General features: G+C 37.5%; 2 protein-coding genes across 5 annotated transcripts in view; both read right to left on the reverse strand.

Moving 5' to 3' along the window:
• The window catches only part of RCAN2 (regulator of calcineurin 2), a 373,669-nt gene that overhangs the window by 73,086 nt on the left and 280,438 nt on the right, over positions 1-20,145 (reverse strand). The window lies entirely within an intron of this gene.
• LOC122753939 (protein EOLA1-like) lies at positions 8,989-9,857 on the reverse strand. Its single transcript, XM_044001794.1, has one exon. It carries the CDS (start codon positions 9,761-9,763, stop codon positions 9,242-9,244), a length of 522 nt encoding a protein of 173 aa, XP_043857729.1. The 5' UTR covers positions 9,764-9,857; the 3' UTR covers positions 8,989-9,241.

Here is a 20,145-nt window from a genome sequence, read left to right on the forward strand (position 1 = left end):
CTTATTATTTGACAAAAACTTCTGGGAAAACTACAAAACAATAGAGAAAAAACTAAATATACACCAACATCTTATACTATACACCAATATGAGGTCAAAATGGGTAAATTATTTGGACATGAAGGGTGATATAAGCAAATTAGAAGAGCAAGGAATAGTTTACCTGTCAGATCTATAGAGAAGGAAAGAATTTTTGACCAAACAAGAGATAGAGAACATTGTAAGGTGTAAAATGAATCATTTTGATTATATAAAATTTTTGCACAAACAAAATTAATGCAATCAAGATTAAAAGGAAAGATTATTTTGATTACATTAAATTTAAAAAGTTGTTGTACAAACAGAAGCAGTGCAGCCAGAATTAGAAGGGAAGCAGAAAGCTGGGAAACAATTTTTATAGCCAGTGTGTCTGATAAAGACCTGATTTAAAATATATATATATATATATATATATATATATATGGAACTAAATCAGATTTATAAGAATACAAGTCATTCTCCAATTGAGAAATGATCAAAGGATATGAACAGGCAGTTTTCAGATGAAGAAATCTTTTTTTTTTTTTTTTGCAGGGGAAGGGTGGGGGGGGGCAATAGGGGTTAAGTGACTTGCCCAGGGTTACACAGCTAGTAAGTGTCAAGTGTCTGGGGTCTGATTTGAACTCAGGTCCTCCTGAATCCAGGGCCAGTGCTTTATCCATTATGCCACCTAGCTGCCCTCCAGATGAAGAAATCAAAGCAATCTATTGCTATATGAAAAAATGCTCTAGATCACTAATGATTAGAGAAATGAAAATTAAAACAACTCTGAGATACCACCTCACACCTATCAGATTGGCTAATATGACAAAAAAGGAAAATAATAAATGTTAGAGAAGCTGTAGAAAAATTGGAACACTAATGAATTGTTAGTGGAGTTGTGAACTGATCCAACCATTCCAGAAAGCAATTTGGAACTATGCCCAAAGGGCTATGGGACTGGTCATACCCTTTGACCCAGTAATGCCACTAGTAGGTCTGTATCCCAAAGAGATCATAAAAAGGGAAAAGGACCCACATGTACAAAAATATTTAGAGCAGCTCTCTTTATGGTGGCTAACAATTGGAAATTGAGGGAATACAGATCAACTGGGGAATGACTGAACAAGTTGTGGTATATGAATGTAATGGAATACTATTGTACTGGAATAAATGATGAACAGGTAGATAGATTTCAGAAAAACCTGGAAAAACTTAGGTGGACTGATGCTGAATTAAGTGAGCAGAACAAGGAGAATATTGTACACAGAAAGGGCAACATTGTGTGATGATCAACTGAGATAGACTTAACTCTTCTCAGCAATTCAATGATCCAAGACAATTCCTTTTTTTTTTTTTCAGGGCAATGGGGGTTAAGTGACTTGCCCAGGGTCACATGGCTAAGGTGAGGCTGGGTTTGAACTCAGGTCCTCCTGAATCCAAGGTTGGTGCCTTATCCACTGTGCCACCTAGCTGTGCCCGCCCCCAAGGCAATTCCAAAGGACTCATGATGGAAAATGCTCTCCACAGTCACAAAAAAAGAACTGTGCATTCTGAATGCAGATTGAACCATACTGTTTCTCCCTTTTTGTTTTGTTTTGTTTTTCCTTTTTTAAGGTTTTCCCCTTTTGTTCTGATTCTTCTTTCACAACATGAGTAATGCAGAAATATGTTTAATGTGATTGCACATACATAACCTATCTCAGATTGCTTTCGGTCTTGAGGAGAGGGGAAGGAAGGGAAGGGAGGGAAGAAGAAAAATTTGGAACTCAAAATCTTATAAAAATGAATGTTGAAAACTCTCTTTACATGTAACTGGAAAATAATAAAATACTTTTATGATGAACAAAAAGATTAGAAGGAAAACAGAAAGCTGGGAAGCAATTTTTACACCAAATGTCTTTGACAAAGACCTCATTTCTCAAATATATAGAGAACTAAGTCAAATTTATAAGAGTAGAAGTCATTCCCAAACTGACAAATGGTCAAATGATATTAGCGGGAAGTTTTTAGAAGAAGAAATTAAAGCTATCTAGAATCACATAAAAATACTCTAAATAACTATTGATTAGAGAAATGCAAATTAAAACAACTATGAGAAAACCTCAAATCTATCAGAAACGACAGGTGTTGAAGGGGATGAAGGAAATAGGTACACTAATAAACTGTTGGTTGAGGTGTGAACAGTTCCAACTATTCTGAAGAGCAATTTGGGACTATGCCCACAGAACTATGTAAACAGTGCATACTCTTTGACCCAGCAATACCACTAGGTCTGTATTCTAAAGAAATAAAAAAAAAATAAATAAAAGGATTTAAATGTACAAAAATATTGATAGCCAATTTTTTTTGTTGTAGCAAAGAATTGGAAATTGAGGGGATGCCCATCAGTGGGGGAATGGTTGAACAAGTTAGGGCTTTTGATTGTGATAGAGTACCATTGTGCTATAAGAAATGAAGAGGGGGGTGGCGTTTTAAGAGACTGATGCAAAGTGAAGAACTAGGAGATCATTGTGCACAGTAACAACAATATTCTAATGATGATCAACTGTGAATGACTTGGCTACTTCTATCAATACAAAGTTCCAAGACAATTCTAAAGGACTCATGATAAAAAAAAATGCTGTTTACCTCCAGAGAGAAGACCAATGGATTCTGAATGTAAATTGAATTATAATTTTCCTGCTTTATTTTTTATGATATGACTAATATGGAAATATGTTTTTCATGATTTCACATGTATAATTAATATAATTTTGCTTGTTTTCTAAGTGGGTAAGGCAAGGGTGGGAGGGAGGGAGAGGATTTGGGATTTAGAATTTAAAAAGAAAAGAATGTGACAAACAAATAAATAATAAAGTGGGGGGAGGGGAAAAGAAGACTAGTGTTCAAGTGCAGCTTCTGCCTCTTACAGTGTGACCTTGGGAAATCAACCTCAACTGGGAGAGTAATAATCAAACAACAATTGTCATAGGGTTATTTGCGGTTGTTAGAGTGGAAAGAACACTCACTCTGGAGTCAAAGGACCTGGGTTCAAATCCTGGCCTCGATTCTTTAGAACCTTTCTGAATTTAGGCATGCCACCTACTCTCCCTGGGTCTATTTCCTCATCTGTAAAATCGGGGGTGGGGTTTGGATTACATATAGACTTTGAGGTTCCTTCCGGCTCTAGATCTATGATAGGAAGGTTGATTTTCCAGACAATGTCATTAGATTCTAACATGTACTTGAAATAACTGCCTGATCGGAGGCAGAGATGAAGTTACCAGACAAACCACCTTTCAAAGAGGGGAATGATTGCTGTTTTTCACTCACATCCTCCTTTACGTCATCACATCATCCTCCGCACTGAGGAGTATATTACGCAAATGATTGCGTGTATGTGTTTCTCAGTACTAGTAATTTTGTCTTAGCATTTTTGCATTTCAAAAATGCTTTTATTCTGATGTAAAATATGTATGCTCCCTATATATAAATATAAATTATAATGAGATTTTATCATCATAAATTTATCTGTAGCAAGGACAGCTCTGGGCAAAAATGTGGATTAAGGTTTGCTCTGCCATCTCAGTCTCTTCCTTTCGCATTCTTTTCTCTACTTACTTATCCACTACCACTCCACCCCCTCCTCCCCCACTCATCTTTCCTGGCATCAAATGCCCTTTTTGTCTCCTTTCAAATCTCTTCAGATAGGAGACATTTACATCCCTCAGATACATTTATATATTAAGCTTTTTCCATCATTCTCTAAGGCAGCTATTCCCAAAGTATGATTTGGGGACCCCCCAAGACCCTTTGAGAGTCTCTGAAGTCAAATCTATTTTCATAATAATCCTAATACATTATTTTCTTATTAAAATACTACTTTTTAATGACCACATATCTATGTGAGGTCATCAAATACTTCAATTAAAATAACATATTGCAACAGGCAATGCAAAAGCAGATATGAAAAATCAGTTGTTTTCTATTAAGCCAGATAATAAAGAGATTTGCAAATATATATGAAACAATGTGTTTTTTAAAAACAGTTATTTTTAATATTTTTGTTTTGAAAAATCATCATTTTTCATAAAATATACATTTGTTAATATGTAGTAGGTTTGTTATTTTTAGATGAATTAATATTTGTAATATTTTAATTTTTAATTTCCAACATGGTAAATATTAATAGCTATAATCTACATAAATAAAAGCTCTTTGTGTGTGGAATCCTCAATTTTTAAGAGATTAAAGGTGTTCCAAGACCAAAAACTTAATGAGAACCATTATTCTATGAAATGCCACTATTTTTTAGATAACATTCTTTATTTCATTTTTTCCTTTTCCTATTCAGAAGGGTCTTCTTGATGCCACTAAAATGCTAACATCTGGGTAGCAGTTTCTCATATTTAGGAATATCAACTTATCTATCAAGGAGCAAACATTTATTAAGCACCTACTCTGTGTCAGGCACTGTGCCACTCAATAGGGATGCAAACATTGCTCCTCCCACCCCAACCCAATGAAACAATTGCTTCCTCAAGGCAATTACATTCTATGGGAAAGACAGCATGAACTAATGTAAGTATATACAGAATAAAGCTAGAAGTAGGGAGAGGATAAAGAAACCCATTGTATAAGATGGCCCTTGAGCTGCATCTTGAAGGAAGTGAGAGATTCTATGAGATACAGGTGAGGAGGAGAGAGGGTGTGTGTGTGTGTGTGTGTGTGTGTGTGTGTGTGTGTGTGTGTGTGTGTGTGTGTGTGTGTGTTTAGAGGAATGGATGGATGGATGGATGGATGGATGGATGGATGGATGGATGGATGGATGGAGATAGAGAGATGGACAGATGGATGGATGGATATAGGCATGGGCGTCAATAAAAGCAGTTCTGTGTGTAAAGGACAAAGAGAGGGCCAGTTTGGCTAGACTGAAAAATGTGGGGAGAACAGTCCTATGTAAATAAGGGTGGAAAGATAGATTAAATGCAAATTTTGAAGCACTTTAAAAGTCAAACTTTAAAAAAAATTTATCCTAGAGGCAAGAAGAAGTCAGTGGAGTTTATTAGTTAGGGGTATGGCATGGTTTGGAAGGAAGGAGGGAAACAACCATTTATTTAGCTCCTACTGTGTATCAGTCATTTTATAAATATTATATCACTTGATCCTCATAAGTAACTTGACCAAGGTCCCACAGGATTCAAACCCAGGTTTTCCGATTGCAAATGCAACATTTTCAGTAGGATTATAAGGCTTCTGGTGTTTTTTCTCATTTCCTTTGATTCCATCATTTTATCAATTATTTTTAACAATACCATTGTGCCTGACAATTGCAGGCTGAAAGGACCAGTCTTTGTCTCATTCTTTGTACACTGGAATACTTATTTTCTACAGAATAACAAGGCAGAAAGGTTGAAATAGAAGGGGACCATTCCTCTATGTCAATGTGCTCTCCAAAGTGGCATCTACATTGTAATCCCAAAGGGTATGTTATCAACAAACCTGAGAGTGAAGGTTTCATCTTATTCTACCCTTAAGAGCCAAGTTGAAGTTCATCTCCAATATAAACACCTTCTTTATCTCTCAAACCTCTCTCATTCTATCTTCTCTTTCTGTGAAAGCTCCTAATTGGCCTTCCCTTCTGATCCAGGGGTTAGCCTTGGGGGAGGGGCAGTTTTAACCTAAAATAACCACCCAGAGCATCTCCTCAGGTAACACTAGGGGAAATCTACCCCTACCTCTAGACCCTTCAAGTCACCTCTTGGCTGCCATACCTGTCCTCTTGGGAGGAGGGGTTCTGCCCTTAGAGTTAATGACTGGAAAGTAAGAGTCACATCTTCTCTCTTTTCATTTTGTATGGAAGAATTCCTCAATATATTGTGATCAGCATTACAGGTATTATTATATTAGCTCTCCTTCCAAATCCAATCCTCTTCCCAACTTCCCTGGAGGGCATCATCGTTCTCCTAGTCACCCAGTTTAGCAACCTGGGTGTCATCCTCTAGTCATCACCCTCCCTCATCCTACATATTTAATTAGTTGCCAAATCATGTCATTTCTACCTCTATACTATCCCTTACTTCCATCCCTTTCTCTCTATTCACACAGCTACCACCTTATTTTAGGTACTCATCACCTATCACTTATAATACTTTCATACCTGCCTCATTGGTCTCCTTGCCTCAGATCTCCCCACTCTAATCCATCCTCCATACAATTGTCAGCAGCAGCTGATTTCCTAAAGTGTCACTCCTCTACTCAATAAACTGTAGCAGCTCTGTATTGATTCTTCAATCAAATGTTAATTCTTTATTTTATCCTTTTAAATATCTATTTTGTACATTTTCATATTATGTAATTATTAATGTAGTATATATATATATACAATTTATATAGTATTTTATCCTTTCTAATTTCTATTTTTGCACAAGTTTTACTATAGGCATGCATTATTATTTTAATAGTAAATGCATCTATTTTATAAATAAGTAAATATACATGTATTGGGGTACACACTCAAAAAAGTTACAGTTAGGAATAAACAATGAAAATAACTGGAGATCACTTCTGCATGTGACCTTGGGCAAGCCATTTAACCACTTTAGCCCTCACTTTCCTCATCTGTAGAATGGTGGGATTTGGACTTGTGGCATCTAATGTCCATTCCTGGCTGTAAATCTATGCTACTATGATTTACAGAGGATTTTAAACCTTAACTAGACTCATTGATTCTCAGATATGTGTATATATATATATATACACACACATACATGTATGCATGTATGCATGTAATCCTTCCAAATATCTTTTCCTAGGATTCAGTAGACCTGCCTTTTCTTTAATCATCTATTTATTTGCTCCAGGCAAACTTGGGCTTGGCATTCTATTGTGGTGGTGGTTGTTGTTCAATCCTTTCATTTGTGTCTGACTCTACTGGAGTGCTTTGCCATTTCCTTCTCTAGCTCATGTTACAGATGAAGAAACTGAGGCAAACAAGGTGAAGTGACTTGCCCAGGGCAACAAAGCTAATACGTGTTGGAGGACAGATTTGAACTCAAGAAAATGAGTCTTCCTGGCTCCAGGTCTAGCACTCTATCCACTATGCCACCCAACTACCCCTCATGTTAGTTGAATACTGTTCAAAACCTTCACCTTTATTACTTAAGCCCTTAATAGGACAAGAACAAGATATTTGAGATCATAACCAAGCTTTCCCTTATAAGAATAATTACTTGGACTAGAATGTAGATTCAGTTAACTTGAATGAATAAAATACCAAATAATGAATAAAAACCAAATATTGATGATGAGGAGGATGTCTGGACCTGTGATTTCATCAATTTGGAAATTCACTTTATACATGCTGATCAATAACTACAAACCACAGAGAGCTACATAGGATCCCTAAAAGGTTAAGCTACTTTATAGGACAATGAGGTGGGGAGGAGGAAACACTAAAGGGGAAAAACATAACATCATAATCTAGAACTAAAAGGGACCTCAGAGGTCACTCAGCCAAACTCCTTCATTTAACATATGGAAACATTGAGGCACAGAGGGGTTACCACAGCTAGTGTTTTAGTCAGGATCTGAACCCAAGCCTTGCTAACTCCCCATCTAGTGCCTTACCTACTAGTCCAGTGGTTCTCAAACCATTCTTTTTTTTTTTAAACTTCAAGATCCCTTTACAATTAAAACTTATTGAGAACCTAGAACTTTTGTTTATTTGGGTTACATCTGTGGATATTTATTATATTAGAAATCTAAATAAAAAAAGTTTTAAAGTATTCATTTTTGAACTTTACAATAATATACTCATTTATACTTTATAACTGGGAGAATTTTTTTTATCAGAGAGTGATTGTTTCTAAAATTCTTTGCCAACTATCATTCATAATCATTATCATAGCAGCTTTCACACTTTAAGGTTTGTGAAACACGTTAAAAACATTATTTTACTTTTTCTTCACAACAAATAGATATATACCAAGACAGACAGACAAATTTTCTTAGTGTGTCTATTTTACACATAAGGAAACTGGGGCAAACAGGTTAAGTGACTTGCTCAGGGCCATATAGTTAGTAGGTTTTTGAGACTAGATTTGAATGCAGGTCTTCTTAATTCCAAGTCCAGTGTCATATTCACTGCATCACCTAGCTGTCTACTTATCATCCCAGCAATTTCCTCATGGAACAGAGAGTATAAATCATACTATCTTGCTTTTATCAACGAAGAAAACTCAGCTCTAAAAAATGTAATTGACTTGTCCCCAGGCACATAACTGGCTGAATGCAGAGTTGGAACTCAAATACACATGGGTCTGGCACAGTGGATAGAGCACCAGCCTGGATTCAGGAGTACCTGAGTTCAAATCCAGCCTCAAACACTTGACACATACCAGCTGTTTGACCCTGGGCAAGCCACTTAACCCTCATTGCTCTGCCAACAAAACAAAGAAACAAAAAATACACATGGGTCTTCTCTTCCCAATTCTACTAACTTCATTTACCACTTTTTTTTTTTAAAGATGCACCAAGGGAAATGAAAAAAGGTATCTTGGCATTGTGGACTTTGAATAAGCCTGAGTAAGTGAATCAGAAAAACTCCCACAAGTTTGTTTCCAGAACAGCCTTGATTTCTGAAGACCAAGTAGGCAGATTGCCTTCGTATTGATATCATCTAAAAACAGAATGTCTGACTAAGCACCTAAGAGATAAGTCTTACACAGACACTTTTTTTTTCCAGTTAGGGGTCACTTTTTAGTAATGAAAGATGCTGCATAACCTTGGACTAATCCTTTAACTTTCCTGTTCTATTCAATGAGGGGGGCCGGGGTAGACTAGAACAGTCAGTTATTTCAAGCTCTAATATTATTCTATGATTCTATTTTCCCCCTCCTGCCCATTTTTAGAGTCTACAGAAATTTGTTAAAGTAGTTGTTAAATCTAATAGGATATGTTTTTTTTTTTTTAGGATAAAAATAGTAACATGATGACATTTATTGACCGATATCACTGTCTGCATTAGACCTCATGATCTGAAACATTATCGTCAATAGGTGAAAAAGATATATACCTCACGGATGCTTTAGCTTGAAAATCACGATTCCCACTGATCTGGTTTTGAGAAATGATGGGTTTTTTTTTCCTGTAGAGGACATCCCGTGCAATTAATACAATAAAAGGAATTTACAGTATGGCTCGTATCCATTCAAGATGTTTGGCTCAGTTCTCTGCAACTTTATTCTTGGGAAGCCATGATAAAACTTCCTTGCTCCACAGGGATCAGTTCTCTGGGGATCTTGACTTGAAATATATCCTTCCCACCTTTAGCAAGTACTGGTTTTAAGAGCCATCTTGGGTTTGAAAGTGTTGTTAGGTACTTTTGTCTCAAGTCGGTCAGCACAGCGTTATTCTCTAGGTCCACCATCTTCTCCGGAGCCAGATTTCTAGGACACTGCAATGTTTCCCCAATGTCAACAAGTCCAGCAATAACTCCTCTACCAAATTTCTCCCCTTCATCCATTAACGCCTGAATTTGAGTGCTTGTCATCCCGAGCCTGTCCACCAGTATATACTTCCATGATTCATCTTCCCAGTCTTTCTGAGCAATGTGAATAGCAATGGTGCAGCCATGCTGGTCTGCCAGCAAAGGACGCCAACGAGTCTCTAGGGTTTTGACTCCGTTTAGGACCAGCCCAGCATAAGGCTGACGGAAGGAAAGACAGCCAAACTTCATCTCTTTCTCAAGCCTCTGATTCATGTATGATTAGTCTTTCACCAGAGAGGGAGTGCAGGAGAGCAGAGCGGAGCCTCGGCGGGAGGGCAGCGGCGAGCCACGGGGAGCAGTGGGCTGCCCGGCCGGCGGTGAAAGAGGATATGTTTTTTAAAAAAGAGAATGCTTAGGATTATGAGTCTAGAGCTAAAAGGGATTTCCAGATAAAGTATGTGCTAGGCATTGTGTTAAGTGCTGGGAATAAAAATACAAATAAATATGACAGTGTCTACCCCCAAAGAAGTTCTATTCTAAAATAAGGGAAGACAACAAGTAAAGGGGAACTGGAAAAGGGTTGGACAAGGAAGAGTGAGTACCAGTTGGAGGCTAGGCTGATGAAGAGGAGGTGAAGTCCAGACAGTGAGTTGAGTTGAGAGTGACATTAACACCTTATTAAATAGTAGTCTGGGTTAGGGACTCCCCAATAAGAAGGTCATATCCCACAATAATAGCATTTAGGGTTGGGAGGGACAGGGAGGGGAAAGGCTATTGTAAAAGAAGTAGGGAGCTGTGTAGCGTGAGCTGAGCTAGATAGAAGTACCCAAAAGCCATTTACTCCTACCCTATCACTTTACAGATGAGGCTTAGGGACCTTATATGATTTGTCCAACAGTACACAGTTAGTAAGCATCAGATGTGGGATTTTAACTGAAGTCCTCTGACCCTGGACCTGATGATGTTTCCATTGCACTATTGAGACTCTGGATCAATTTTTGTAATTTAATGTTTAGTCATTTCAGTTGTTTCCAACTCTTCATGACCCCAGTTGGGGTTTTCTTGGCAAAGATACTGGAGGGGCTTGCCATTTACTTCTCCAGCTCATTTTACAGATGAGGAAACTGAGGCAAAGAGAGTTAATCGACTTGCCCAGGGTCACACAGCTAGTAAGTTTCTGAGGTTAGATTTGAACTCAGAAACATGAGTGTTCCTGACTCCAGGCCTGGTGCTCCATCCACAGCTGGCCCTATTTTGGTAATAATAATTATATAAATGGCAACTTTTGTTAGGCTTAGGAGCTGTGGATTTAAATAAATGAGAGCCTCAGATAGGCACCCAACATACATGAGGTATGATTCCATTCAAAATAAGAATAACACGGGGGCAGCTAGGTGGCACAGCGGATAAAGCACCAGCCCTGGATTCAGGAGGACCTGAGTTCAAATGCAGCCTCAGACACTTGACACTTACTAGCTGTATGATACTGGGTAAGTCACTTAACCCATTGCCCTGACAAAACAAAACAAAAATAAGAATAACACTTTGAGGGTTGCAAAGTACTTTATACACACTATCTCATTTGGGTCTCACAGCCCATAATTAATTGGAGATTAATATTTCATATAAATTTAAAACATTTTGCCAAAGTGTATAGTCTGGAAGACCTATGTTCAAGAGTTGTCTTTGACATGCACTGGTTGTATGAGCTCGGGCAAGTTATTCATCTCAGTTCTTCAAGGAAACTCTTTACGACTAAGGTACAGCACATTTGCTGGCTCTGTCTTGGTGGAAATAGTTTCCTCTCTGTGAATTCTCTGTATTAATGAAATCACAGGGCCATTACTTCCCCATTCCCCCTTCTATTCAAGAATAGGAGTAAGAAGGAGCAGCTAGGTGACACAGTGGATAGAGCACCAGCCCTGGAGTCAGGAGTAACTGAGTTCAAATCTGGCCTCAGACACTTAACACTTACTATCTGTGTGACCCTGGGCAAGTCACTTACGCCCCAAAAAGAATAGGAGTAAGAGTTGGAGGGGATTTTAGAGTATGGCCAGTGTACTACTTGTCTAAAGTCTAGATCCCTCTTGCAAAACCCTTGAGATGTGGTCATCCAGTTTTTACAAAATAATAATGAAATATATATTATATAACATATAATATTACATAAAAAGGCATTAAGACCCACACACATATAAACACTCTGCAGGCAACTAAGTAGAGCCACGGTGAATAGATCATCAGACCTGGGGTGAGGAACACTCATGTTCCTGAGCTCAAATCTAGCCTCAGACATTTTTTAGCTGTGTGACCTTCCAAAAGTTACTTGACCCTGTATACCCCAGCTTCCTCATCTGTAAAATGAGCCAGAGAAGGATATGAGGTAGCACATATAAAGTACTCTGCAAACCTCAAAGTGTTTTTTTTCTTTTGAATAGAGTCATACCCATGTATGAGTCCCTTCTTAATTGCACCTAGATGCTAGGTTCCTATCTGGAGCCCTCATTTATTCAAATCCACAGCTTTTGAGTCCAACAGTAGTTGACATTCATATAATTATTATGACCAAATAATTATAATTATTGTCAAAATAGGGGCAGCTATGGATAGAGTGCCATGCTTGGAGTCAGAATATTCCAGTATCTTTGCCAAGAAAACCTCAAATGGGGTCACAAAGAATCAGACATGCCTGAAACAACTGAATAACAACAAAATATTACAGTTTAAAGTCTTCAAAAACTTTATGTACATTTTCTCACTTGGGCCTCATTGCAAGCCTGTAAAGAAAGTCAGGCATAGATAGTAGCTAATGAATAAATGTATTGATTGATTGGTTCCATTGCTAGCTGTGTGTCCTTGGGAAAATTATTTAATTTCCCTGGGTTTCATTTTCCTCATGATAAAATTATCTCTAAGGTCCTCTTCAGTGCTGCTATTCTGTGATTTGTGGATAAGTGCAAGTGTGGAACTAAATGTTTTCTTCAAAATAATCTAGAGATAGAAACTTCTTTTCTTGCTATTAAAAACCATTAAGAAAAAAAAAGAAAAATAAAAGCTAAACAAAGTGCTTCTCTTTATTCAACACAGTAAGATGCAGTAGGAGTTGTAAAAGAGTAACTGTGATATACAAATTCAATCATTCAATTCTGTTAAGATACTGAGGGAGGCAAAGGATGATGAATCTAAGAATATTGCATCTGGGCATTAAATGTTTGTTTTGCCTAGAACTGGTGTATTGCCCTATTTAATGACAAGGAAACCTGTAGTCATTTGGACGTTTTGCCTCCTCTTTTCACAATAATGGGAGAAGTAAATTAAATGTTTACTAATAACTATTATTGCATAGTTGGAAACAGCCAACAAGCCTTTAGTGAGACATGCACACTCACATTAATTAAATAAAGGAAAGAAAAACCAGGGATGGGAAATTGATCATTTGATAGGGAAATCCTTGAATACTTCAATATTTTTTTAAATCCATCATTTCATAGGCCTGGCTCTTTCCTTTAGCAGAGTGGGTCATAAATCATTTATTAGATGGTTTCATGAATTGCTGTGCCCAAAAAGAATGTGATAAGCCTATCTGAACTTAGGTGTCCTCAGAGAGCATATGTACAAGAGAGATGGAAATGAAATGTTGGCTGCAGCTTGATGCTGCTGAAAGTGAGGACAAAAACTTTAGGGACCCAGCTAGTGGTATGAACATGGAAATAGTTTAGTGACCAAGAGCTACAGGAGAAGCTAGTACAGTTTACAAAATCTGTAGACTTTTATTTTGAAATTTTAGATACTCATTCTCAATAAACCAATGCTTGCTGGTTGATGTACCAGTATTGAGATCTAAGGAACTTATTGAGACTACTTATAGACATGCTTCTCTAACACATCTCTATGAGTTTAAATAAACGGATTCCTTTTCTTCTCCCATATATAAAAGTATAAATGGGTATTTAATGGGCATTTGACTTAAAGTCTTCTGGGAACACATGGGTGGCAAGAGACTTTGACTATGAGCACAGATAATACTTGATGTCTGATTTACACACTTGTTATTAGCTTGTTTTTTTGTTTGATCAAATGCCTTTTGCTTTAATGTATCATCTGGCTTTGTCTGAGAAAGATTCATATGGTGGGGGCTCAGGATCTGTGGATTTAAATAAATAAGGGGCCCAAATGGGAACCAGGTATACAGGTGCAGTTAAGAAGTGAGTCATACCTGGGTATGATTCCATTCAACATAAGAATAGGAAAATACGATACATTGTTAAGATGTAGTAAGCCAAATATTCCCTAAATCAACTCTGAGGACATTAAGAAAAATCTGGAGTAGGATTTAGAATCCAGACTGGTGTCTCATAAGAGATGTCATAATTAAAGCACAGGAATCTATAATTTCTCTGAAACAAGAGTAAATACATCTAGTGCGATTTCACAAAGCACATCATGATTGGTAGACTAATTAGCATCTCTGCTTAATGGAAGAGAAGCTACATTTCCATATGTTATGCCAATTAAAGGTTTCAGAGAGAAGGAAGGGTGGTTAAAAAAAAGCAGTTGCTATTGCTAAGAAAAGGGAAAAATATCCAAAAAAAATCCAAAGAGGGAAAAATAAATAACCTCTTAAAATTCATTTTTTATTTGACTCTTAGGGGTTTAAAAGCTAACTGAATTCAAGGAGGAATTTTGAAAGGTATGGAATGAAATATATAAGCACGTTTTTCAACTGTTATATTCTGCTGCTCTTAGAATAAAGGAGGGAGAAAGAAGAGAGTATGAGAGAATGAATATTTTCATGCTCTGAGAAACAAAAAAATACCAATTCAACTTGTGACCTCAGGTAAGTCATTTCCTTTCTCTTGACTTCACCAGTCTCTTTACTTGTCAAATGAAGGATTTGAACTAAATAATCTCTAAACTCCTCCCAGTTCTAAATTTCTGTATAATTCTATGACCCTGCAAAAGAATTTAAAGTAAAATTTGTTCCTACTGAAAATAACAAACCTGCTACCTTTACACATGGGGGAAAAAGATTCAGTAAGATAAGAACTAGACTTGTGATTTTATTGATGTAGGGAACTTGCAAATGAAGAAATTCTCTTTAACAATGAAGATTGGTACCTTCTCTATGACTTAGAGTATTCAAGTTGCTGAGATGTTAAGTGACTTACTCAATTTCACACACTTGGTTTATGTTAGAATTGGAATTTGAGCCCAGATCTTTCTGGCTCAGTTGGTCAACAGCTTTCTACCCATTACTTGCAGGATGTCTCTGATTTGGGTAGATTAATAATACCGCCCCCACTCCACCCCCACCAAAGATACAGAAGTGCTTTGAGGTTGAGAAAGCTTGGAGAAGGAAACCAAACTATTTCTCTGCTCTCATTTGCTATCTAGATAGACATATGTTGTTGTTGTATAGTCATTTTCAGCTATATTCAACTCTTTACGACCCCATTTGGAGTTTTCTTGGCAAAGATACTGGAGTGATTTGCCATTTCTTTCTCATCTCATTTTACAGATGAGGAAATTGAGACAAACAAGGTTAAGCGACTTGATTAGGGTCACACAGCTAGTGAGTGTCTGAGACTATATTTGAACTCATGAAGATGATTCATCCTGATTCCAAGCCCAGTGCTCTTTCCACTGTACCACCTAACTGCCCTAGATAGACATATACTCACACCTTAACTTCTGTGACAAGTAAAATAACCACAAAAGACAAAATACTTGGTAAATTATAGTCATGTTTATCAATCATGACTAGTAAGAGATTGACAAAGATAGCTCTTTAATCTCTTGTAATTTGAAAAGAAAAGAAAAGAGCACCAGTCTGGCTACTTCTTTGGGTTTTTATGCTTTTTGGGGGTGGGGCAGAGGAGGTCCATTGAGAAGCAATTAAATCTAATTGGTCAACGTAATTGGAGCTAGGCTAGATTATACCAGACCACTCAACTTTGAGCTAATGCATATCCTCTCTCAAAAAAGCTAAATAACCCCTCATCAGAGAAGTTTTTCTAACTAAACAAAAGATGTGTCTCCTTAGCAGGACATAATAGCAACCTTCACCTCAGACCAACTTTAATGGCCCTAACCAGAATTTAGAAGGGCCCATATTATTTTATCAAGACCCCTAGAGGTTTATATGACCAGAGCCAAGGAGATTATTTTATCTTATCTAGAGGGTTATAGCAATGACTTTTATTTTATCAAGAAGGACTTTGGAATGGAAGTCATGTTGAATCTTTAAAATATTGGTTACAAAAAATAATTTTGCATAATGGACTGAACCTCCAAGATATTAGTTACAAATAATCATTTCTCACAACTTCCTTATTTCATATAAATCAAGATCACCTCTTCTTGACACCACATACTCTCTATATAATTCTAAATTACTGCTGCCTTAAATTACAAACACTCCTTTCCCTTAATTAAGATCAGAAGTCCCCCTGAAATAGAACTATTTTTACCTAAAACATGCTTGTGAATGAAGATTGGTCACAGCATGGAATGTGTCTTTTAAAATTCTCTCTGTTCTATTATGGGGAAATAGGGTGAGAGTTTGGGATAGGGGTAGGGGTTTGGGGTCCTTAGGAATTCCTCTTTAAAGAATTACACCCTCTTGCACACAAATCCGATAGAATAAAATAATGGTTTAGTTAGGGGCTAGGGAAGGGAAACCAAGAGAGAAATCCTTAGACTTCTCATGGGGAGAAGGCATAGCAAAGAGGCATGGCTCTGAGACACCTATCTCCTTGAGCAGGAGACAGGCAGGTACTTTTATAGAACACTGTTGGGGTAGTAAATGACACTAGTAATGTAGTGTTTGATAAACCCAAAGACTCCAGCTTCTGGGATAGGAACTCAGTATTTGACAAAAACTGCTGGGAAAACTGGAAGATAGTATGGCAGAAATTAGGCATAGACCAACATCTCACACCTTATACTAAAATAAGGTCAAAATGGATACATGATTTAGACATAAGAGGTGATACCATAGGTAAATTAGGAGAGAAAGGAATAGTGTACCTATCAGATCTTTGGAAAGGAAAACAGTTTTTGACCAAACAAGAGATAGAGTATATTATAAAATGCAAAATGGATGATTTTGATTATATTAAATTAAAAAATTTTTGTACAAACAGAAGCAATGCATCCAAAATTGGAAGGGAGGCAGAAAGCTGGGAAACAATTTTTGAGGCCAGTGCTTCTGATAAAGGCCTCATCTCTAAAATATATAGGGAATTAAATCAAATTTATAAGAATCCAAGTCATTCCCCAATTGAAAATGGTCAAAGGATATGAACAGGCAGTTTTCTGATGAAGAAACCAAAGTTATCTATTCCCATATGAAAAAATGCTCTAAATCTCTAATGATTAGAGAGATGCAAATTAAAACAACTCTGAGGTACCACCTGACACCTATCAGATTGGCTAAAATGACCAAAAAGGAAGATAATAAATGTTGGAGAGGCTGTGGGAAAATTGGAACACTAATGCATTGTTGGTGGAGCTGTGAGCTGATCCAACCATTCTGGAGAGGAATTTGGAATTATGCCCAAAGGGCTATAAAGCTGTGCATACCCTTTGACCCAGCAATTCCACTTTTAGGTCTTTTGCCCAAAGAAATCATGGAAGGGGGAAAGGGACCCACATGTACAAAAATATTTATAGCTTCTCTTTACGTGGTAGCAAGGAATTGGAAGTTGAGGGGGTGCCCATCAATTGGGGAATGGCTGGACAAGTTGTGGTATATGAATACAATGGAATACTATTGTGCTGTAAGAAATGATGAGCAGGAAGAGTTCAGAGAAACCTGGAGGGTCTTACGTGAGCTGATGATGAGTGAGATGAGCAGAACCAGAAGAACATTGTACACAGTATCATCAACATTGAGTGTTGACCTACTGTGATGGACTATATTCTTCTCACCAATGCAATGGTACAGAAGAGTTCCAGGGAACTCATGATAGAAGAGGATCTCCAAATCCAAGAAAAAAAAAGAAAGAAAGAACTGTGGAGTATAGATGCTGATTGAACCATATTATTTCTTTTGTTTTGGGTGCTATTGTTTTTTTTTTTCTATTTTGAGGTTTTGCATCACTGCTCTGATTCTTTCTTTTGTAACAGGATTAATGCAGAAATAGGATTAATGTTATTATGTGTATATATATGTGTGTGTATATATCTATATCTATATCTATATGTATAGAGATATATAGATATAACCTATATCAGATTACCTGCTGTCTAGGGGAGGGGGGAGGGAGGGGAGGGAGGGAGAAAAATCTGAAATTGTAAAGCATGTATAAACAAAAGTTGAGAACTATCTTTACATGTAACGGAAAAAATAAAATACCTCATACATTAAAAAAAAAAAAAAGAACACTGTTGGGGGGGATCATCTGACTGGAAAGTTCCCTTATTGAGGGAGGACCATCCCCCACTGGTGGTGGCTGTGGGAGTTGGGTGATGGGTGGCTGTGGATCTCTCAAGCCATCTCTCTCCTCCCTCCACAAAGGCAGCAGTCACACCTAATCTTATCTCCCCAGGGGTGGGGGAGACTGGAAGGAAGGGTGGTGGCCCAGGAGCTAGCTCAGTCTTGATCCAGTGCCACTTATCTCTTTAGGTGTGTCTGTCCTTTGGTTTAGTTTCTCAAGGGGAAGGTTCTTTGCTGTACCCCAGAAAACTTCTGGGGGTGCTAGGCCTATAACATTTCCCCATTTTTCTCTATATAAGGAAAAGGGGAGAAGATTCTTCTTCTGTAACTGCTTAATGCTGAGCAGGGTTGAAGAAATCATGGGGTGGGAGTGAGTGGGAAGGCCTGGTCCAGAGTGGGAGGAGATGTGAGCTCCAGAGGGTGGGAGGAGACACATAGGCACAGTGGGTAGTAGCCATGAGGTTGAATCCTTGAGCCTAGATGGAACAGACAAACAAAAATTTAAGATTCCCGGCAAAAGATTCAAAAATGACTTAAGGTGACAAGAGTACATGTCAAATAAGGTTTTCTTAAGGTATTTCTTATTGAGTTTTAAAATGTAATACCTTAAAACACCTTATTTTCTGAAAAAATATACTACTCTAGATCCAGAAAGGGATGGAGGAATAACAGTCCTCAATATACATTTTATTAGCCAATCTGCTCCTGACAGTAGGAGAAGGTTCTTTTATGTACCCCATAAAACTTCTGGGGTGCTAGGCCCATAACAGTTTCATCATTATGGAAAGGTATCTACTTGTATCTCTCTGAACCTCATTCCAAGTAACTGAAAGCAATTCATGTATATTGACTGTTAATATCAAACCTCTTGTTACAACCTGGGTGCCTCACCAGGTGCCTTGAACACAGCAGGGACTTAATAAAATTTATGTTGGAAGAGGTATTCCCTTTCTTAGGGATACAAAGGCTTTATTATTATTATTTTTTTAAGTGAGACAATTGGGGTTAAGTGATTTGCCCAAGGTCACACAGCTAGTAAGTGTCAATTGTCTGAGGCTGGATTTGAACTCAGGTCCTCCTGACTCCAGGGCTGGTTCTCTATCCACTGCACCACCTAGCTGCCCTGATACAAAAGCTTTGTAGTAATAGCATTGGGTTTTTCTTTTTTTAATCTATGAATTAATTTGCTTAAGGTTTTCTCAATTAAGATTGGCAAATGATCTTTAATTTTAGTCTTAGAGCAGGAGTATCTGTTTTTGTTTCATGGAACCCTCTGGCAGTAGGGTAAGTCTTAAGCACTCCTTCTCAGGATACTGCTTCTAAATGTAGAAAATCAAATACATAGGATTGTAAAGGGAAACAAAGGTTAATGTAAATAAAGATGCATTTTTTTCTCTGTTCAAAGTTTATAAATGTTTTGAAGTTGATCCAAGGATTTCAGGTGAGAGAAATGATTATTAATAACCAATGTCTTGGGGAGATCCAGAGTTTCCTCTCTTTCTAAAGTCCTCATTTCAAAAGCTCAGTCTCTGAAGGTTGAACTTTCTCTTCAAAAATGGTCAGACACTACCAGGATTTACAAGGAGTCTAATTTAAGGTGAATTCCTACCCATTGTACTACACTCAAGCAAATTTGAGTGGAGGTAGGCCCTTTGTCTAGATTGCCTAGGGCTGGGGGTGGTCTGGATGTAGAAATAGTCTCTTTGTCCAAGACTGACATGAGGTGACTTTCCCAGGAATGAATCCACTTCTCTTTGTAAAGTCCACTTCTCATTAATTGTTAACCAAGCAGAGTTAATTGCCACCCTCAGGAACACCCACTTTTCCAAGGGCATCTAAACCCCAAGATGTGGCTCTAATTCCTCTTTGCTCAGGAGAGAACAATGAGACCTTTCTGTTAACCATCTGCTAACTGTGGCTGATAAAATCGATTCTAATTTACTCCAAAACTCTTGTCACTCAGAATCATTTTTTACTTGCCACACAGGTCTTCTTTTCTAGAGTTGCCTGGGGAGAACTAGAACTTAAGCCACTTGCCCAGGATCATAATATACAATGGAGGCAGGACATAAATCCAAGGCTTCCTGACTCCCCAGCTATCTCTTCATTCACTAATCTACTTCCCTATTCCCAAGAGTAATAACAATAATAAATGATTATTTATTATAATAAAATCATAATTTTATAATAATATACAATTATTATAATGATGTGG

The sequence above is a fragment of the Dromiciops gliroides genome, chromosome 4 (genome assembly GCF_019393635.1).
Source record: "Dromiciops gliroides isolate mDroGli1 chromosome 4, mDroGli1.pri, whole genome shotgun sequence".
Classification (NCBI taxonomy): Eukaryota; Metazoa; Chordata; class Mammalia; order Microbiotheria; family Microbiotheriidae; genus Dromiciops; species Dromiciops gliroides.